The sequence below is a fragment of the Punica granatum genome, chromosome 3 (genome assembly GCF_007655135.1).
Source record: "Punica granatum isolate Tunisia-2019 chromosome 3, ASM765513v2, whole genome shotgun sequence".
NCBI classification, from domain to species: domain Eukaryota; kingdom Viridiplantae; phylum Streptophyta; class Magnoliopsida; order Myrtales; family Lythraceae; genus Punica; species Punica granatum.
Genome location: NC_045129.1, coordinates 14479228 through 14501893, shown reverse-complemented (window position 1 = coordinate 14501893; position 22666 = coordinate 14479228). Strand labels below are relative to the sequence as shown.

The 22666-nt window shown below is 38.7% G+C and overlaps 2 protein-coding genes across 4 annotated transcripts; one reads left to right on the top strand and one right to left on the bottom strand.

The window, feature by feature from the left end:
- The first annotated feature begins 11507 nt into the window (after positions 1-11507).
- LOC116200060 (uncharacterized protein At1g15400-like) lies at positions 11508-12518 on the top strand. The gene has a single exon (XM_031530730.1). The coding sequence runs from the start codon at positions 11693-11695 to the stop codon at positions 12089-12091; it is 399 nt and encodes a 132-aa protein (XP_031386590.1). The 5' UTR covers positions 11508-11692; the 3' UTR covers positions 12092-12518.
- Positions 12519-13390: 872 nt separating this feature from the next.
- Positions 13391-16925, bottom strand: LOC116200059 (peptide deformylase 1A, chloroplastic/mitochondrial). Of its 3 annotated transcripts, none has more exons than XM_031530728.1 (5): positions 16461-16924; positions 15272-15361; positions 15092-15159; positions 14422-14688; positions 13391-13756 (listed from the first exon to the last, which is right to left on the bottom strand). In XM_031530728.1, exons 1-4 carry the CDS (start codon positions 16887-16889, stop codon positions 14442-14444), a joined length of 834 nt encoding a protein of 277 aa, XP_031386588.1. In that variant the 5' UTR covers positions 16890-16924; the 3' UTR covers positions 13391-13756; positions 14422-14441. The 3 variants fall into 3 exon arrangements, with proteins under 3 accessions (XP_031386588.1, XP_031386589.1, XP_031386586.1); XM_031530729.1 differs by lacking the exon at positions 13391-13756 and adding an exon at positions 14119-14238 and having other exon boundaries at positions 16461-16925; XM_031530726.1 differs by lacking the exon at positions 13391-13756 and having other exon boundaries at positions 14119-14688; positions 16461-16925.
- Between the last annotated feature and the right edge of the window lie 5741 nt (positions 16926-22666).

Genomic DNA, 22666 nt, shown 5'->3' with positions numbered 1-22666 from the left:
GTTCATGGGAATGCGAAATAGCTATTTCAGATCGGGGGACCTATCCGGCTTGCATCAAGAATACGGGTGCCTCCCCCGAACGTTCGGAATGGCTAATCTCCATCCGGAAATGACGTGAAAAACCAAAAAAGCCCTCAACTTCCTTGAGTTATTACAATCTGATGCCATCGAGCTTCATCTCGTGCAGATTGGCCCAATTTCGATGTGGTGGTCGGAGACGGTGAAGGAGAAGAGGGGGAGGGCGGTCCAGTCTCGAAGTCCTCACAGCAGGACCATTGATTGCTACCATTGCCGACGACGACGACGCCGCCACCTCCGCGAGGTCTCCCATTCGGAAGCACATCTCTCGTCGCTCTGGATCTGCTCCCTCCTCTGCGAGGTTGAAGACGACTCAGACGCAGAGGCGAGGCGGAGATCGGGAAAGCTGCCACTCAAGAGTTCGACCTTGACCCCGTTCGCGAACGATCTGGGTGGTAAGGGGAGCATGTACTGTTCAACTTCTTCATGTTAAAAAAGATGAACAGTGCATTTTTTTTAAAATTCTATTTAATATATTATTTTAATATATTCTAAAGGGGTATTTATATCTTTTTATCTTGTTTACATTGTATTCCCGGTTTTCATCATTTTTCTATTCCGTCCAACCAAACAAAATAAATTTTATCAGAATTTATATTATATTCCCCGTCCATTCTATTATCTATTAATTCCATTCTAGCAAGCCAAACGCAGCCTTAGGACCGTTGATTCAGTTGGCGCAGGTACTCATCCTCTTCTCTTGCTAGGTTTCCGACACCTAAACTAACTCGTTCCCTTGATTATTTTGAGCCTTTGAATATTGATGGCTAGAAGATCGCCAAACTGCGGAAAGAAGTCTCAGGGAGCATACCCTTGTGGGTCGATTTATCGGCACAGCCCCATGTTACAAAAGAGTTGCTGGAACTGTTAATAGGCTCTGGGGAAGAAAAGGTGTTGTCCGAGTCTCCACAAGGGGCAAGCTCTTCTTGTTCCAATTTCTCAATGCTAATTCTCTCCAGTGGGCGCTCTAGTCTAGCCCTTGGCTCGTCGATCATAAGCTGCTCCTTCTTCAAGAATGGAGTGCAGAGATGTCGCTGGAGAAGATTAATCTGACCCGTATCCCAGTGTCCATCATTCTTCGTAATATACCTTTGCAGTTCTATCATAGAATGGGAATTAGTTATATTGCTAGCGTTGTTGGGAAGCCTCTTTATCTTTTCGGAGACATTCCATTAAACTACCTACACAAGGAACGGGCGCAGAGAGTCGGAGAGAGGGGTGGATCGACGGCAGTCATCCACTCCGAAGTCAGTAACAACCGCAACGATGTTTAGCGAACTTCGATCGATTAGATTGAACCAGAAAATTATTAATTAAGCGGCCGCAAGGTACAAAAGGACGTCAGTTCATATTTTTCTTACTCAATAATCGTTGGGGCTTTAGCGAGATCACTGGTACTGTATATTTCAATCTATATTACTTAGAAATCATTAGGTTTTTAAAATGAACCAATCAAATTTCTATTTTTATTATGCAAACTTATAACACATTAATCATGTGCTAATAATATAAGTTCATTCATCCAGCTACATATTTTAATATATCTTTCCATGTTAAATCCACAAGTAGATTATTGAAAATTTTCTACACATACCTAAATTCAAGTTGTTCACGTAGTTAAGTCAGAATAATAAAATTAGAATGAGGCGCCCTGTTCGAAAGGGAAATTGATCATTCTAGTCTAAGTCTAGAAATTGAATAGGCACATTTCTTTTAATGTTTTTGTAATTTGGTTCAAATTGGAAAGGTGGGTGCATGAATTTTCCCCAAAATTGTTGATGGTGATGCATATGGCCATGTAGGTGTCCCATTGCGTCACGAGTCCAGCATACTTTTGTACGACTTCATGGACACAATTATGCACTGACGCATTACCAAAAAAAAAAATTCAGAAATGCACAGAATTTTAAATTTGTTTCAAATATACCAATTTTTTAAATTTTAACTTGAAAATTTTTCAACATTTTATTATCACATCTACGAAATCATTAATTGCGCCGTTAAATATACTGACGTGGCGGATCACGGTGTACACATGGCAGACTATGTATCTCCTGAACAAAAAATAGCCTAAAAATTCTCAAACTCTCATGTTTGATTCAAATCTACCAATTTTTGTTTTCTATTTTGACTGAAAACTCACAAAGTTCTATTTTGTTACTATATTTACCAAATCGTTAATTGCTCTGTTAAATATGCCTATGTAGCCTCTCTCTGCTAGACAAAAAAAAAATTAAAAAAAAATAAAAAGGAAAACTCGAGGAAAGGAGGAAGGAGAAGAGGAAGGCAGCGGCGGTTGTGGTCTGCCGCCTTCTCCGTTTATCCATCGACGCTCTGATCGCCTCACTGTTGACTTTCTCCACTCCGAGAAAGGAGAAGAGGGATGCAGTGGCAGCTCCAGCTCCTCTTTTGCCTGACGGTACATACATTTCCTTAAGCTCCTAGGCTGCCTCCTCTTCTCCCTCTTTAGATCATAGCCGAACCCAGCTTCACTGACTCAAGTTAAGTCTCCTCTCTCTCTCTCTCTCTTTTCTCGCTCTCTCTCTTTCTCGACCTCACTACCTTGTCTCTTCCTCTTTCTCAACCTCACTGCTTCTCTCTCTCTTGCAACTAATACGACGAAACCCTTGTTGATCAATATAGTAGCCCCGATGCCCAAAATAAATAAGGAAATAGAAAACTGTGGAGGAAATAGAAATGTTTTAGAATATGATAGGTATATTTGAAAGAAGTATTAACGTAAGAAATTTCCCCTTGAATATGATTGTGGGAGCAATGACTGCGAAAAGGACAAAACCAATATGAAATTGCAGAGCAGAATGCATAAGCCCAATTAAAGACCTCGCCTAAAAATCTTGTCCACAATGACTGCCAGTGCCAACAAAATTCACCAAGAGGGAACAAGATAAACCAGCCAAACTTCAGCACACTATTCGTGCAACATAAGGACTCTAGAGGTCTCAAATACAAGGCACATCTTCACACTATGCAATTGAGTATATCGACAAGGACTAATCTAAGTGGGAGATTTATGGGTTAGCGGGATCAGAATTAGAGATTGCTTCAGTCTCCATCCCCGACACCACACCCATGTAGAGGAGAAGAAATGGAGAAAAAGGTAACGCCTTTGCCTTTACTGCCGTCTCTCTCTCGTTCTCTGGAGATTGCTTTTTTGTTCTATTGAGTAGAGAAGGAGCTTGAGCTGCAGTCTGAGGAGAACCTAGATGTTGTTATGCGTGGTAGATGCCGAGAAGTGAAGGAGCTTGCGATGTGAAGGCCCAATGTGGAAGGAGCGGAAGTGGACGATGTGAGGAGGAAGTTGACTGTGAGGACATAGAAGGGTAGATGGGCGACCGGAGAAGGCAGTAGACCATAGCTGCCGCTGTCTTCCTCTTTTCTTTCCTCCTTTCTTCTTCTCCTTTCCTTGGGTTTTTCTTTATTTTTTTATTATTTTTCCGTCCAGGAGAGGGGTCAAGTACGCATATTTAGCGGAGCAATTAATGATTTGGTAGATATGATAATGTAATGAAATTTTGTGAATTTTCAAGTCAAAATCTAACAAAAATTGGTAAATTTCAAACAAATATGAAACTTTGTGAATTTCTAGACTATTTTTCAACTAGGAGATCTGCCACGTAGGATTCTGTCCGCCACATGTACACACGTCAACATATTTAACGGAGCAATTAATGATTTGGTAGATGTGGTAACTGAAATTTGGTAGATTTAAAAAATAGGTAAATTTAAAACAAACTTGAAATTTGGTGCATTTTAAAGGCTATTTTTCCAAAAAAAAAAATGGTATAGAAACTGAAATGATTTACCTTAACACCGTTAACAGAGCAACTGATTCAAGATTCATTCTAAGTTCAAATTTCACCACGCAACACACATAATAATAATATCCTCCAATAAACACACATAATATCCTTTTTTTGTTTATTTCTATATTTCCTTAATTTTGAAAATTTGGATCCACTAGCTGACGTGTCGCTATAGCACCATGACCACATCAACATATTTAATGGTATGTTAGATATGAACTTAAAACAACAATTTATGATTTCCTGGTAAAAGAAGAATTTCTGATAGATCTAAACTAAAACTGAAAGTTCATGTTTTATTAGACAATTTACCATATAATCATAAGGATAAATTCCACATACATCCCTTTAGTTTGATAGAATGCCGCATACACCTACGTTTAATAGACTGCCCCTACGTTTTGCTAAAAGAAGACTGATTATGTGACGCCATATTAACATATATGCTCACATACCAAACTATGAAGCAAAATTAGCAAACTCATATTTATATATTCTTGTTTTCTTACATTTTAATAATCAGAAAAGAAAATTACGTGTTGTGAAGTTTTTTTTTTTAAAATAAATGACGATGCATTAAACACCTCAAGGTTCACATTACATTTATCCTAGCAAATGCTCATTAGAGCAATGAAAAAACCTACCACATATGTACAACGACGGAAACTATAGAATCATATACACATCAAAATTGGAAAGCTAAACTATAAGGGCAGTGAACCGTGTTGCGAAGTTATCTAATTAGAATATATATATATATATATATAGTTTTAAAAAATTAAATGCTTCAAAGAAATTAGTCTTGAATTGTTTAAATAGATGCCAGATTTACCTATCAAAGGATTTTGTACAATATTTTGCTCAACAAATCATGGTACTATTGGCTAAGTATGATGCTCGCTAATATATATATATATATATCGGTCAGTGGTACTAAGCTCGACATCCAGCATAAGTTGAGCGAGGTAGAAGTTGAACAAAATAGAATCCGGTACAAAACTTTATTCCTCCTAGTCAAAAGCCTTAATCATGAGGTCATACTAGGAACCCCATTCATCCAGCTTTTAAAACCGTTTCTTGTCACAGCATCTGGCATTGAAACGCACAGGCTTGGAAACAAAATAAATTTCTGGTTTGTCTCTGACAAATGCATTTACAAGATAGACTGATGTATTTTGCGCAGGGAATGGCCGTGGAGTCTGCTCAAGAGTGGTTACACCATTGGCTGTTAGAACTGTGGCAAGACGAAAGTCTTGAGAAAATCCAGATCCATGTTCTTGTTGTCTTCCATGGTTGTCCCCTACGTATAGATCTCTGGGTGGAAATGGTATCAGAGCCAAGAATAGGTGGGGATAGGATGTATGTTCCGTAGAAGTTACTAATCTGCCATAACCATTGTTTCATGTCTGCATACAGGAACATGGATCTCCCCTGGTTAACCAGGGGAGATCCATGTTCCTGTATGCAGACATGAAACAATGGTTATGGCAGATTAATATTTAAATGGATCTTTACAGGAGCCTGTAAAGCCAGGTGGCCTACGAATAACTCATGATGACATAAAAGACCAAATCTGCAATCTGTTGACAGAGTTATCCGACTCTGAGACGGACTTCTCGACTGCCAGCGAGGAGAGCCTGCAGATGGATGAACCTGAGTGTAAAAACCAGGAATTCACCCATCAGAAATACCTCCTAAAACCTACAATCAAGGTGAACGACTTCCAAATAGAAGTAACTGCCCTGTTGGATACAGGTGCAGACGCCAATTGTGTGAGGGAGGGAATAATCCCTAAAAAATACTGCGAATTGACCCATGAATCTTTACGTTCTGCCAGCAACGATAAACTGAAAATCACTCATAAAATTGCAGAAGCAGAAGTCAAAAATAAAGATTCAACATACAAAACTGGTTTCCTAGTTGTCCAAGACTTAAAAAACGAAGTCATACTAGGAACCCCATTCATTCAGCTCATTAAACCCTTCCTACTCACCAATTCAGGCATAAAAACGGTGTACTTAGGAAGCAAAACCCTTTTCCCTTTCATAACAAAACCTGTAACCAAAAATCTGGACATGATACAGGCAGCTGAGAGGCAAATAGGTTGGGTAAAAGATGAGATCTCTCACCATAATGTTGAAAATCTGCTCCAAAAACCAGATTGGAAACAAAAAATCGATAATCTCGACAGGCTGATTCAGGAGTCAGTTTGTGGAGAAACCCCAAACGCTTTCTGGAATAGGAAGCAGCATGTCATCGACTTACCTTATGAAAAGGACTTCGATGAGAAAAATATCCCAACAAAAGCCAGACCCGTTCAGATGAATCAAGAGTTGGAAAGACACTGCAAGGTAGAAATCCAAGACCTCTTGAACAAAAAATTGATTAGGCCTAGTAAGTCTCCCTGGAGTTGTTCAGCCTTCTACGTGAACAAAAACGCTGAGCTTGAAAGAGGAGTCCCCAGGTTAGTAATCAATTACAAGCCCTTGAACCAAGCCTTAAGGTGGATTAGGTACCCCATACCTAACAAAAAAGATTTGCTCCAAAGACTTCATGATTCAAAAATATTTTCAAAATTCGACATGAAGTCAGGTTTTTGGCAAATTCAGATCACCTCGATAAATGGCTTGACTGTGTCTCCGACTAAAGTCTGCCTCTTCCAAACCAAAATCCGATTCCTAGGGCACAACATCAGCAGGGGCACCATAATCCCCATCAACAGGTCCATCCAGTTTGCTGATAGGTTCCCTGATCAAATCCATGATAAAAAACAGCTACAAAGGTTCTTAGGAAGTCTAAACTACATTGTAGATTTCTTCCCCGGCCTAAGTAAGCTTTGCAAACCCCTCCATAACAGGTTAAAGAATTCTCCTCCACCATGGACGGATGAACAAACCAAAATTGTGAAGCAAATCAAGCTTCAAATCAAAACTCTGCCTTGCTTGCACTTGGCAGATCCTTCCGCAAAAAAGATTGTTGAAACGGACGCCTCTGAAGAAGGATACGGAGGAATCTTGAAACAATCCAAAAATGGACTTGAGCAGGTTGTTCAGTCCACATCAAAACATTGGAACCCTACCCAGAAGAATTACTTAACAAAAAAAAAAGAAATTCTTTCTGTGGTTCTTTGCATTTCTAAATTTCAATCTGATCTCCTAAACCAAAGGTTTTTACTTCGGATTGATTGCAAATCTGCAAAAGAGGTTCTTCAAAAAGATGTTCAAAACATTGCATCAAAACAGATTTTTGCCCGTTGGCAAGCCATCTTGAGTGTATTTGATTTTGACATCGAATTCATAAGGGGTGAGACTAACAGTCTCCCTGACTTCCTGACAAGAGAATTCCTGCAGGTACCAACATGAGCATGAGGACTCGATCCTCGAAAAAAGAGGCTCAGGCCTCAAAACAGCTGGCTCCCAGCCAGTCGATAAAGAATGAGGAGCAATCCTCGCACCATAAGGCCTCTGGCCAACCCTCCATTGGACAGATCACTGTTGATAGCCAGATAAAAACATATCGACAGACTCTCCAACAGGAGATCGATAAGCAGAGCTGCATGCAGACTCTGCCAGGTAAAATTCCTAAACCCAAAAAGGAGATGCAAACTCTTGCAAAACAGAGTTCCTCTCCCCTCGATAATAATGCCGTAGTCCAGCAATGGATTACAGTATTAAAAGATAAACCAGAATTAGCACAAGTGCTATCTGGAATATCTCATCCTCAGCTGGAGACTAGCAAGGGAGAAAGCTCTAGGCAAATCGCCAAAAGAGCAGAAAAAAGTCTCACCACATTTACCGATAAGGAAACCAACTCTTCAAAAACAGCACAATGGTTTCCAAAATCATTATTTCAAACACATGACCTACGAGATCTACATGGATCTAAGTAACTTCTACGGAACATACATCCTATCCCCACCTATTCTTGGCTTTGATACCATTTCCACCCAGAGATCTATACGTAGGGGACAACCATGGAAGATAACAAGAACATGGATCTGATATGCATAGACTGTCAAGATAAATATGAGATCGACATGGAAAGTTTATTCAAACACTTAGCCCATGATGGGCTGAAGGGAGTACATGAGTTTGAAACAAACAAAAGAAGAAAGCATTAAAGGAAAAGGAAAGAGTCTGCAAGGACTCAATCCATGCTTACACTGGAACTTACACACAGAAAGGGGGTTGGAGGATCCGGGTTATGGGAGCCGGATGTTTACATATGGGAAGAGATAAGAGAGGAAGAGAGAATTATGTGTTGCGGGTGTGTGTCCCTCTATGCTGGAGGAAGAGCACTCTTATAGGCAGTGGTGGATGCCTTGTCGCTGTGCAGCTTTACACTGTGCACTCACATGCGGGGTACTGTCGAGCTCAGTGGAAGTACTGTAGCTACAGTGCCCTTTTTTGTCGCAAAAGGTGACAGGAGGCTGCTTTATGTCGGGCACGCTCGCCGAAAGGTTTTTTGTCCGTTATGGGACCACTGTGAGTAGTGGCGGGACGCTTCCGGAGATTGCGCTGATTATGTCGGGGCATAGCCTTTTGAGCCGAAAGGTTTTTTGTCCAGTAATGATCCACGTGTCTGAAACAGTGGGCGGACGCTCTCGGTTGCTGGGGCTAGCAATCATTCTGAAGAGAAATCACTGTCGCCTTGTTCCCTGTGGGACTCTGATGCAGACGAAGCAGTGTTCAATTCTTTGATCTCCAGGAGGACCTGGCTGAGTCGCCCTATGTAATCCTCATCAGTTTTTGCTGCTGAGAGAAAGGACGAAGCGCGGGCTTTGACCTGGAGAAAGCTTTGGTGGTCCATTTGTGCCTTGTCTGAGACAAGAGCATTTTTACTGAACCAACTGAGAACAAATTGGGAGTCAAGATGGTCTACCTTCAACTTAACCCACCATTTGCATTTGAAGATCCTGGCCAGTGTCTGCAGGCCTGTCTGTTGATCAGGCTTGTATCCGAAAGACCAATTATGAACCCATGATAATCCAAAGATCTGGTAGAACTGGAGAAGCACGGGGAAAATGGTTTGATTCCCTTGAGGTTTGAATCGGGAAGCAAACATGATGTAAGCTTCATGGATTATGGGAGGCAGTATGTCTGGAATGGGACCCCAGATAGACCACCAGTGGGCGAACCAAAAGGGAAATATGGCTATATCCTTAGAATGGAAAAAGATCAGCCAAGTGTGTCTGAACTCATGGTTTTGGTACAAAAATGCATTGTACCATGCTTGCTGGTAATCCCAGTAGGAATACATAGCATTATGGGGGAGATCTGACGAGAACCGGGCTTGGAATTTATGGATTTGGTATGGTTTTCCCTCATTCCATTCTCTCGGGTGGATCACTCTTAGTATTTTGGCTGTAGAGTGGGATATGGTGTTTGAGGAGCCAGGGACGAGGTGGTGTTTGAACTCAACTGAACCTGTATCACTCAAAATTTTCTCATAATATTCCCGGGTTTTTGAAATGTCAAATGACCGGAAATACCAGTTTTCGGGAAACAATTTTGATGCAGCGAAGAAGGGGTTTTCGTGGTAAAAACCTTCTTCCATGTTTTCTTAAGTTTTTGTTTGGACTTTCTACCTTTTTTATTAAAAAAATTAGGCATAGCATGACATAGTTCTCTTGGCGATTTGTGATATGGAAGATACCCGTGGAGATATTGTTACAAATAATAAGACAGTTAAAAAAAATTCAATGATTTTGAATTGATTAAGTCCCACTGCCACCTCCTTCGATTTCACAAAATAACACTATAACAGCCGCTATTTACAAAATAGGAAGTGTTATAACACTATCAAATGATGATACTATTTACCACCAAAGGTGATGATTTACGGTTAACAAACTTATCCCTATATGATTTGGTAACCCCAAGATCCATGGTTCGAATCTCCTCTATGAATTCGTGTCAAAAAAATTGCCAGAAATGTGCTCTTCGCTTGGATTTAGGGGACATCACCCTCTATGGACTATACTATGCCTTTTGATGATGGTACGCTAACAGGGTGATGGTCCTACTTAGAGCCGAGTTTGGAAAGAATTAGATTATATTTACTTGAAACTCGAAAGGACAGAAATGTCCCCGGTATATTTTTCCTTGAAGTTTTGCTACCCAAGGAGAATAATAGAAAGGGAAGATGGTGGGGGTGATGAGGATTGGGATTCACAGGAAGGGATGGGGGTGGCCGATCCCTATCACCACCGCCTAGGGCGAGGCTGTCAGCGACCACCACCATCTTCCTCTACTCCTTCTCTAGATCTCGATCTTCCTCTTTCTTTCTTTTTTATTTTTAAAATAATAATATAAAATTAGTTCAAACAAAAATTTATAGAAAAAAAATATTATGGTATGTAATTACGATATCTAATAATATAAATATTTCAACACTTATTTCACCAAACAGAATTTTAACTGAATAAGTACTTATTTCATTCAACCCTTAAAATTAAGGCGAAACAAATACATTAACGTGTCATAGGCAGCCACGTAGTTGGTGGTGGTGGCCAGGCACGTTGAGTGGCCAATAAGCTTTTAAGGAGCTAAAACTATGTTTTTCTTTTCATTTTATGTTTGACAAAACTGAAAAATGGAAATTTAATTCAATAAATCTGAAGGAGCAGATTTATGTACCACAATAATCCAAAAGTTGTGCTATTGTAGAATCGCCTACTGTACTCATCCATCCCTTTTTTCTCGGAGAAAATTATCTATCTATTCGTTTCATGATTAAAAAAAAAATCCCCTCTCTGTTATTATTACTCACGTTGGATAAAACTTACCTTAGAGTTTGCCCCGTTTGGATTCAGAGTTCGTTGATTTTAACTTTAACTTTAACTTTAACTCAATACACTACACAACAAAAATACACATTTTTCAATTCAAAAATTTTAAATTTAACTTTAACACAACACACTACACAACAAAAACACACGTTTCCCAAGTCAAATTTATAATCACATCTCATTTGTCATTTTCCACAATCAAAATTAAAATCAAAATCAAAGTAACTTTAACTCTGAATCCAAACGACCCCAAATTTCAGAGTTTTAGGGGGCGTTTGGTTTCAGAGTTAAAGTAATTTTAATTTTTATCGTGGAAAAAGACAAATGGGATAGTATTATAAATTTGACTTAGGAAACGTGTGTTTTTGTTATTTAGTTGGTAGAGTTAAAATCAAAATCATGATTTTAAAATCATTTCATGAAACCAAACAAGCCCTTATATCTTTCCTTTGTTAACTACATAAACTCAAAATATTCGTTCTTCTTTTCTTTTCTTATTTTATGAGTCTGTATTTTACGAGATCGCTTCCTCTTTATCCCTCGATCCGGACAATGAGTACAAGCATATATACCCGAAAGCTCATTTTTCAGGAGAGCCGGATATGGGAATATTGCATAACCGAACATAAAGATGTGAAGTCACAATGTTTTTCTTGTTATTAACTTCCAATGATCATTTCTATAATATTGACACCATAAATTAATTCACATAAACAAGAAGACAATCAAATTAAATTGAAAGAGAGAAAAATGAGCCAGAACTTTGACTTAACTGCCCTCTTTGTATTGACCATTTCTATCAGATCACCCCCCCCCTCCCCCACCCTCTTTCAGTTATTCTCTCCTCTTCCTACCCCAAGTCCTCTCTCTCTCTCTCTATCCATATTTGTTTTATAAAGAAAGTCTAAAAGCTTCATCTCATCAGAAGAGCAGCCAGCAATTCCTCACCTCACCTAAAAGGAAAGATCCAGAGAGAGAGTGAAGATTCAGAAGTGCAGCAATGGCGGGGTTGCAGAGATCTGCAGTGTCTTTCAGGAGGCAGGGCTCCTCAGGCCTTGTGTGGGAGGACAGGTTCCTCTCGGGGGAGCTCAACCAAGTGAACAACGATGCCGGCGATGAGGCCAACAAGCCGAAAGATCCCGACGGCAGGCAAGAACCATCCTGCGATCCCGAGAAGCTGTCGAGGACCGCCCGCAGTCCTCCTCCCCCTATCGAGATGGCCGCTATGGAGAGGAACCGGTCCACCGGGGGAGGACGGTACAGGATAGGGCGGGTCTCCCCTGCCATCGAGCCGCCGTCCCCGAAGGTATCGGCTTGCGGGTTCTGCGGGGCTTTCGGTAAGCAGTCGGATCACGCTAGGAAGAAGGCAAAGCGCGGTATCAAGCACAGATCAAGGTAATTTAAACGGATAGGTCGGGCCGGCCGGACGGGGAAAGAACATGGAAAAGGAGGGATTTCTGAATTGGGAGGAGGAGGAGGAGGAGGAGAGTTTCTCATCTGTTACCTCTTCCCCTTGGCTCTGTCTAAGTGCAAAAGTTTCCATTTTTAAGTCAGACTTCTTCCATTTTTCAGAATCTCAGGACTCAGATTGAGAAGGGTAGGGAGTGGTTTTTGTTGGGTCTTCTTTTTTCCCCCTTTTTTTTTCCCTTAATTTTTGATGTTGTTTATACTGTCTGCTTGGATTATGCTAGCAAAATACCCAAATCTTGTACAAAGTCTTCTACTTCAATTTCCAATCTTGATTTTGCCCATCTCATCTCACTTCGTGGGGAATCTTTGATTCGGCACCTTTGATGAATTTTTGGTGAGTTGCAGTTGCAGTTGCAGATGCTTCCTTTGTTCATCCGTTTCCTTTGAACTGATTCTTCCACATTATGGGGTCATGAGATATCTTATTAATTTCTTATTTTTTTCCTTGAAAAACTGTCGAGAAAAGTAGAATACGAATAGGGCAAGAAAAGGAAGAGAAGCCGTTATGATCGCCGCAGACTGCAAAAGACCCGTTCCTTTTTTTTTCGTGAAGATCTATGCCAGAGGTATTGGGATCACCGACGATTAGATGTGTCTGTGTGTGGGGACCCTCCGCCAAGCTTTTCCCCTTCTTGTTTTGCAAGAGACACTGTGTGTGTGTGTTGGGGGTCGGGTCGGGGGAGGGAGGGAGGGAGGGAGGGAGAGAGAGAGAGCAATTCTCCTCTGACAGAACCAGTGTACTTGGTATGTCATTCGGATGGTTTAAGGATTACTGGGATGTGTCTGGTTCATTAGCCGAGCCGAGCAGAGCAAAGCAGAATCACGGGGTCTGTACTGTAACTCAGTCCTGTGGAGCCTCACGACTTTTTGATCAGGTGAAGTTGCGGAATATGCAATTAAGGATGAGAGTCATGCCATGGGATTCCATGATCTCGTGCAACTCTTGCTGCTATAGTCGTGAACCATACGGGTTTAGAGAACCTGTCCCAAATAAAAGAATCTTTTAGGGCATTAAAATGTCGATGCATGCGGTTGGCAATCATTCAATGTAGATGCCCTCACAACGTCGATGTCCAATATACATCGCTCTGGTAATCAATCCCGGGCGCTAAAATGGACAGATTATGAAGAAATCATGGCACCTGTCTTACTTGATCCCGGGGTGCAGCCTCTCCATTCTGGTGGTCCTACTCAAACATGTGCAGCGCATGTGTGATGGAACATGATATCAGAGAAAAAGAACAAAAATGGTTCCCCACATTGAGTTTGGGAATCATCAACCTTTCAAAGGATCAGGATCGTAAGTGATCTTCCTTGATCCGAGTTTCGGACATGAAACATGTGATGTAAACTAGATTGAGAATGTAAAAGAATCGCCGAAAGGTAAAAGCTGGGGGATCAAAGGGCACAAATCTTTCTGTGTCTAATAATACAGAGGATTTTGGTGGCTTCTCGTAGCAACTGACTGAAGATAGGAGGAACCCACAAATCCCAAAGGTCCCCCATTGAAATTTGTCAATGCCATTGTCCTTCATATGATCTGATGATAATAGACAAATTGACATGGACCACCTCAACACCAACAGAGGGATTCCTGCTTCACAGAGAGCTCTAGAGATTAGATGGAACTGGAAGATCGAAGTATCGGGCGAACAATATTGAGGACGAGGATAAGCCTGTACTATACACATTTAGTATGTTTGGATCTTCTCCGGGTTATTGCAAATAGAATAAGGTGCCTGAGCACCTTAGTTTTGGGATTGCCGGGCAACTGCATTAAATTGGGCATGCGATGTTTCCTTTTATCCCTTACAAGGTTCCAACCACAGGGAATGGCTCAGAGGACACGGCAATTTATTTCCATCTCGCTGAGAATAGTTTTCCTTCAAGCATGTCCAAGGCATGTTTCATGGGTTTCCATGATTTAGGAGACAAGGACACCAACAATGCAATGGATTTTGTCCCTCAATCAGTGATTCAACTTTTCATATATAAGCCACACGGATGAATTCGACCTCATTTCCAAAATACTTGTTCGGTGCATAGATGTTCACTACTGAAAGGAGCAACCTTTACCTACCGTACATGAAAACGTATTACATCACAAAATATGGGCCACGTGGAATAGATTTTCATTCCACCCAGAAATGGAAATGCTCACCAAGGAAAGGATAAAGTGCAAGAAGAGATAAGACTGATTCTGAGAATCAGTGTACACCAAATCAGGTCATTACAAAGAAAGAAGGAAAGAATTCGTACCTATGAAATGTCATCCTCAGTCACTGATTTTGAACACCAAGCTTGGGGCATCCATCAGCAAGAGGCAAGTTCAAGTTCTCGGTGATTCTGAATGTTCTGGGGACCATCTTATCAACGTAAAGAGTTCCATCAAGATGGTCACATTCGTGCTGTAAAATCCGAGCCTGCCATCCCGTGGCATCTACTTTAATGGGTTTTCCATCCCGGTCCAAGCCTGAAACCTCAACATCTAGGTACCGCTCCACTACTGCTCTATATCCATCAACACTAATGAAAATAGCAAAATGAAAAAGATTAGGCCATATATGAGGAGTTTCAGTACAAGGAAAGGGCAGCCCAGAAAAGAAAACATACTAGGAAAAAAAAATTTAGGGTCCATGAGGAATTGCTTTTAGAATTTTCCAGTGATCAATTATAAAAGTTGTTTCAGTTTCTTTTTTTAATACAACTAGGAAATATATACCAAGGATATACCAAGGAGGTGATATATACCAAGGATATACCAAGGAGGTGATATATACCAAGGATATACCAAGGAGGTGTAATCGAAAAAAAAAAAAGTAACTTTGAGGTGATATATACCAAGGAAATATATATACCAATTTGAAGGCATAAAACAATTGTTGCCATTTTCTCCAAACAAGTCTTAAATATGTTTTGGCTTTTTTACCTTAAACAACCCTCAAAGAAAAGTGCTGTCCTGTTGCTCTTCTTTTTGAGTTTTGGATTTAAGATAACCTGGTTCAAAAGAAATAGCATATTTTAGCAATTCTTTGAGAGTTCCATGTATATGCAGTCGAACTACAAAGGCTATTGCCTCTTTTCAGATCAATATAGAAAGCAACCATACCAGAAGTTCAAAAGACCGTCGATCCTGGGCTTTGATCTCTTCCTTAGGGGCATAACTGATATACTCTCTAGTATCTTCCAAAACTATGATCTGCAAACTTGACAATCATAACGTTGTTATTACAAATTAGACTTTTCTGGGAGATTGGATTCATAATGATGACTGATCCTTCCTAAGACCAATCAACAAGTAATGAATTTGTAACTAAATATTCATAACAAGCAACCAAGAAATCTAGAATTTTCAAGTATAATGGCCAACATGATGTCATATCTTCAAATCGTTCCACAGCAGCTGATAGAAGAAGCTATGTATCAAATGAACCTACACTCCAGAACCACATAACTTAAACTAAAAGTCAGATGATTGTCACTGAGGGAGGGAAAGGAAAGGGAAGGGAAGTTGGCAGATAAAGGAAAGGAAAACCACACCCATTTTTAAATGGTGTTGGTAAAGGAGAGGACCAAAGGAGGTGAATGTACATTACTGGACCACAAAACCTATTTACTCGATATCTGCCATTGTATGTATCATTGCCGGATCAATAAAGCACATACTTTTGTCAGAGAAATCTCTTTAGTTCACTCCAACCGGAAGTCATTGATGAAATGCAAGAATCATATATAATTTCCACTCTCTCCTAGATAATAATTCTCCCAGAAAAAGGAGGAAGCTCCCCCTTCCAGTTCCAACATCCAAACAGGGAGCAAAACCCATGAAAAAGAACTTGACAACATTGTCAAGAAATATTGTCGCGAAGGTGCTCGAGCCGGCAAGAACCGGTATTACAAACACCCGCAGAGTATGCATAACAAGCAAGCATCACAAGTGAATCTCTTCGTCGATCACCAAATGGCATGACATAGTTTAATCTTGATTACAGTTAATGGCGTCTCTCCTCAAAGAAATGTAAGACTACAGCTCCAGCAGTGTGCAGTGCTGCTCAATATATCCCATCCACCAGCGTTGTCCCAATAGACGCAAATTAAGTAAGAACGATGTGACCAAAGAAACATTGACAGACAGCTTAGATAAGTTTTCCATAGAAATGAAGTCCCATTCGCGGGTCTCGAACCGAACCTCAAAGATGAAGCACACTTCTTCTTGTTGGGCAAAAGCACCGAAAGAAAAGAACTGAATTCTCAGTGCTACCGCAAAGGCAAAATTTTGAAATGGGAGCTCAGCATACCCTTAAGGGGAGTCCAATCTGAGGAGCGGCGAGGCCAACTCCGGGAGCTCTGCGCATGACAGCCACCATATCGTCGATGATCTTCTGAATCCTCTCCGACCCAATTTCCGACGGGTCAACTTCTCGGGCGGGCTCGTGCAGAACCGGGTCGCCAGCCTTCACTATGTCCGGCAAGCCCGCCATCGTCTTGCTTCCTCCGCCGAGACTCAGGAGCCACCCGGCCCTCGCTATCGAAGAGGAGGAGGAAGAGGTGTTGTTGTAGCTCTGAGCTCTCCGGGTCGTGAGGAGGTTGAAGTTTAGACTCCGGGAAGGGTCCGGTATTCGAGGCGTCCGTGTGCCGAAAGCTTTTGGTAAGGGGAAGGGGCGGGAGTGGGAGGCGGAGAGGGGAAGGAGACGGAGGGAGAATCTGTGGAGAGACTCCATTGCCATTGCAGCTGAGCTCACACTCACTCCATTGTCCCGTGTCCGAAGTTCTGGTTGGCTCTCCGAGAGGGCCGAATATTGGGCTTGGGTTGGTCAATTGGCACAATCCTTGTGGGCCCAAGGTCGACTGACCGAGTTATTGGGCTTGGGCCTCATACTGGCATGTTTTGTCATGGATAAGTAAATTGAATTTAGAGTTCTAATGGTTAATCATACAAAAAATAAGCAACGTTGAAATGATTCAATACAAAACCTTATGAAATTCTCACTGGTCCGGTCTTTAGAAAAATTTTAATATTTAAAAATTTTAAAGGGATATTGTTGAAGGGCTACTCCAGTCCGTAATGTGCAAAAATGTTGCGGTCGGTGCAAGGTACGGTGAAAAGAAAAGTCGATGAAAGGAGCTGCTACAGCATTGTCTAAGTTCCATCTATGATTGTCCTTTGATTTATTGAATAATGTACAGAATAATAAGAAAGGGAAAACAAAACTAGATACGCACAGGAGACGAAAGGAGACCGGATTTAATTAGTAGTAAATTGGTTTTGCTATCACCAATCATGTACTTGTCTAACACATTCGATACGATGACCGTCATAACATCCCCCTATTTTGATTATATACGTTCTTCTTATTCCCTTCTAGACCCTATCCAATTCTTGACAGTTATCACAGCCGATGTGTTTGTGCAAATTAATCTTATTACTACATTATGGTCCATACAAGGTGAAGGCACATGTTATGAAATGAAAAAAGTGAAGCAGCATCTTGAATTTTCTGGTCAAATTCGATCCATTACTATGCTGAAACTTTGAATTATTTATTGAATATTCAACATTTTAGTGATAATTTGACGCGGTAATACCTTTCCGGAATCAAATTAGGCGGATGTCACTAGAAGAATTCGATATCCTAAAATTCTTGTTTTACCACCAAAGCCTAAAAGTAGAAGGCCCAATCAAATTAATCTAAAAAAAGATAAAGTAATGAAAGTCAACAATTGGAGTAGAATGGTATATGTCACTAATTCACAGGTTAACAGGTTTGTAAAGATGGCCAAAAAGATTACTGAGGGAAAAATCTCGGTAATCTCTTGGTAAAATAAAAATATTTTAAAAATATTTTTTTAAAAAAATTTACCCAGTAATTACCGAGGGATTTTTTTCCTCAATAAAATTTAAAAAAAATTATATTTTTAAATAATTTACTGAGGGAAATCCCTATGTAAATTAAAAGGTAATAATTTTTAATAAAAAGTAAAAAAAAATATCAAATGAGAAAATTAATATTTATTTTACAATAATAATTGTAGAGATATATATCACATATAAATTATATTTTGTGAAGAGAATATTATATTGTAAGTTAAATATAAAATTAATTTAATTTAGGATTGAAAGTGTTCAATATTTATAGTAAATATGAAATTAATTAATTTGAATATTTAAAATTTTGAGTTTTTGAAAAGAAAATATATAGATACAAGTATATAAATATAATGTTTACGTTAGGAGCGCGTGAACATTATAATTACGATTATATTTATGCTCGGAGCACGAGTCATAAATAGATGTATTTTATAGTTATTTACTATTTTAATATTGTACATGAAAAGTTTTAAAAAAATTAATGAAATAAATAGTATCAGAAATAAAACCTCAAAATAAATAGTAGTGGAAAAAGCATGTTCAAACTAGTAAGAGAAAGTCTATAAAATTCTCGATTATGTTACATTAAAATCTATTTAGATCGTTCAAATAACCGATGTGGTTATTTTCAAATAAATATCACGTGTGTTATATAGATAAATCATGTTGAATTTATTATTAAATAAATATATATATTATCAATGAAAATTTGTTAATATTACAAGTTTTTGGTTTTTTTAAAAATAAAAATATAAGGACAAGTAATACAAATATAATTAAGTGTAGATAAATGACAAGAACAATGCTTGTTTGTAGCTCTATAGTTAAGTAAATGGCATGAGGGGAGGGCTAATGGGGGTGGGAGGTCTCGAGTTTGAGACTTCAAAAATGCAAGAAAAATATGAGAGAGATGGAAGGGGATAGGACATTGAGAGGGGTAGGCAGGCAGATTTTTTTAACAAAAACACGAAAAATTTGTTGGGATCAACAGAGACAAACTTGAAGGAAATTAATTGATGGAATAACTGAAAGCTGAAAGGAAATGGGTCATTCTAAAAGCTAAGGAAACAAAAGGCCAGATGTGAGGCAGCATGTTGGTAGAGTTTTGACTGGTTTTGGGGTGTGTTGAGCGCGTGTTATCCTTGACTCCCTGGACCTCTATTTATAGAGGAGGTTGGCCTTACTCTCCAAGCACCATGTTCCTATGATCTCTTAGTCGAGACTCTGATATTGCACAACGTTGAGGAGTTGAAGAACGTGCAACTTTAATCCTTTGCTCCTCCAAAGTAGGTGAACACATAGTGCTACGTGCTTCTCTTTTCTGATCTTCACATCTTCTGTCAGTTACCACATCTTCATGAACGTGCTAGTCCTGCTCTCTCACTGAATGTGCGTAACTACTTCACTCCACCAACTACTTTGGGATTATTTCCCACTTCTGGCAGCACTACAATGATAAAATTAACGTCTTCTTCTTATCCTCAAATTCTTGACAAAATTGGGTCGAGCCCTAAAAGTCCATCAAGCTTCTACAATTCCATAGGCTGGCTATAACCTTCAATTGAGTTGGGCTTCAATTTAATTTAGAAAAGGACCAAAAACTTGTTTGGTCTGTAATTGCGATGGGTCACACCATACAAAATGGTAATAAACACACCATACAAAACAAAAAGAAACACAAGCAACTCCGAGCCATTCGGTCCCAATTCAACCCAATCTAAGACTAACCATACACGCAGTATGAAAACCGAGGGACGGAGATGAAGAATATCCGTGTGGTCTCACCAACAAATATATTTTTACTACTAATAATAATAATAATAATAATTGATGTGGAAAAAAACCGGTTATCTCGAACCGAACTCCTGAGCTAAGACGCGGGCCTTAAGTTGTTTCCCCTCTTCATCTCCTGGGAGCTCCCTCCTTTCTCCTTAGCATAGCCCTGCAAGCAGGGGCGAGGCTAGGATTTCCATTCAGGGGAGGCAAACTCATCCTTTTGGAGCAAAATTTAAAAAATTTAAAGTTCGGGGGGACAAAATATTAATTTTACATTAAAAAATTATAATTTTGAGATAAAATTGAAAAAAAATCAAAGTTCAGGGGGGCAATTGCCCCCATGCCATAACATTGGCTCCGCCCCTGCCTGCAAGTCAAATGGGGAGCCGAGAGTGTGCCTCGGATTACCCCTCTGATACTTCAGCAGCTCTTGATTTAGTAGTGGACAAAGAATCTGGGAGCATAAGGGAGGAGGTAAAGGAGAGAAGAGAGCCACGCTTTCTCGATTTTTGAATGGCTACACGTTCGAGAACATATGTCCAGGAGTTCGGTTCAAGATAATCAGATTTTTTCTGCACCAACAACAGCAACAACAATATTTCAATCACTTAATTATTATTTTTTGTAATAACCCGCCCGATTTATTTTTTAATGAAATAAGAATCCTAATAGCTAATATAAGAGCACGGGTAGTTCGATCGAGTATCAAACTTAAAATCTCTTAATTACCAGACGAGAGTGTGTGCCAATATGCCTTATTTAATACCATTCCAATATATTTCATTATAATGAACATAATTCTTACTTTCTTTTCTCTTCTCAAAGTTTAGAGAATACTTAAAATAAGTATAATAAGTTGGGTAATGACCAATTTAAAATTAATTTTATTTTTTCTCTGGTAATATATGTTATTAAGAAAAAAGAGAGAAAAATATATTAAAGTCTCAGTAAACTTAAACTCCATCAAATAAGCCTTTTTTTTTTTATTATAGCTTACCTCATAAAAGATCAATCGAATATCAAATCTCCGATCGAAATGGTTCTGCCGTGTTATCTAAAGCTATTCAACTAAAGTAGACTCAACATATACGTGCCAAAATATAAGTACGTGTAAGAATAAGGTATAAGCAAGTGTTGAAATTGAAAATTTTGAAGGCTCTGTATTATTGTTCATCAACTAAAACTAAAGATTTGGCTCTTTACGATTTTAATCAATTTTTGTGTATGGGTAATTTGAAACGATTTACACGGATATCTTTCATAAATAACTTATGAACTTTTAAATAATTTATTCCCAGGTCTTAAAATTTCACGTATAAAAAAGTGATAGTACAATAAACACGGTTATAGTATTTTAGCGTGAACTCTAGAATCCATAGCAACTATTGCTTTCAAATTTAACTTCTCTCTAGGGCACACCCGTGGATGCCGCAGTTGAAAAAGCTTTTCGTCAATCTTTCAATTTATCGTATTAGATTACGTGATAACTAATGCATAATATAATTAAGTGAAACTCTAAAACCATTTATATGTAGAAATGATAAACTATGATTGCACAGTAGCAGCTTTATATGGTTTGCAATCGGCTCCGTTTCCTAGCATTTTCTAGGGCCATATTCAGTTTAGATTTGAGAGGTTAGAAACAAACATACAACAACTGGAATGATTTCTGCAATTAGATTTGTGCTTATTGTTTGTGCTTTGTCACATTGTTTTTTTTCCTTTGTAGTGATCTCGGTGATCTGCCGTATTTTCTATGTTCTTGTAATCTTCTCTTAAGCATTTTACCTTGTACTCATTTTTATTATCAATGGATAATCATCGATTGCTGAGCCAAAAAAAGAACGAAAGTAAATAATCCAAATTTTCTAAAAGATTATGCTAATTAGTATGTCATATTGTATTAAACTAACATTTTTACCTGTTAATTTTAATTTGAATTTTCAATACTTTCATTTATAAATGTATGATCGCTAGTTTGAAATACCAAACTTTACTTTTAGCTTGAAATTTGTTAAAAACATCTCATAATTATGACCAAATCATTGTCCAAATAATAATTGGTCTTAATCACAAGCTAGTATTGTACCCTTGCATTTCACCAAAAAATTATGACATTTTTAAGGTCATAAATACAAAGAGTCTACTTAAATTAGTGATCAATGAAAGTAGGTATTGTATAATGAATGAAGAAATTGAAAAAAAATATATTTCCTTTTTGTGGGTGGCAAGGTAACCATCGGGTGGACCTGTTTTATATGTTTTATAAGTTAGTTATTATTTGTTAGTTAAAATATTATTATTTAAATCTATTCATTTTCAATAATTTTTTATGTTGTTACATGTACGCGAGTATTTTCTTCTCTATATATATGAAAAGGAGAGAATACTAAAAAATAATAATGAATAGTATAGAAAACATAGCCAAAAGCAGTGATGGAAAACATGAGCCCAGGAAAGTCATGAATATCGCAGGTTCGAAACCTAGAAAATCAATGTGGGGGTCGTCCACCGTAGTTCATCAAGGACAGAGCGTGGTGGACCCAGGATGAGTACTTGATGAATCTGTGCCCTCACACGTACAACTAGCTTTTTGTTGCGAGATATAATATTCAGGAGAATACTCCATCTATTAAAAAAATATAAAAACAAAATAAAAATAAAAGTTAAAAATGTGAGGATGGAGTTGTTTTATATGTTTTATAAATTAATTATTATTTATCAGTTAAAACATTATTATTTAAATATATTCATTTTTATTAATTTTTTATGTTATCATGTGTAACGCGAGTATTTTATTCTCTACACATATGAAAGTTAAAAGTAAAAAGAAGGGCATCTAAAAGTACAAAAAAAAAA

Excerpts from the sequence above, each read along its gene's own strand:
- LOC116200059 (XM_031530726.1), bottom strand. The coding sequence starts at position 16,889 with ATGGCAATGGAGTCTCTCCACAGATTCTCCCTCCGTCTCCTTCCCCTC. Across the intron at positions 15,160-15,271 it reads GACGGTCTTTTGAACTTCTG|GTTATCTTAAATCCAAAACT; the intron begins GTATGGTTGCTT and ends CTTTTGAACCAG. Across the intron at positions 14,689-15,091 it reads TTCTTTGAGGGTTGTTTAAG|TGTTGATGGATATAGAGCAG; the intron begins GTAAAAAAGCCA and ends TATTTTCATTAG.
- LOC116200060 (XM_031530730.1), top strand. The coding sequence starts at position 11,693 with ATGGCGGGGTTGCAGAGATCTGCAGTGTCTTTCAGGAGGCAGGGCTCC.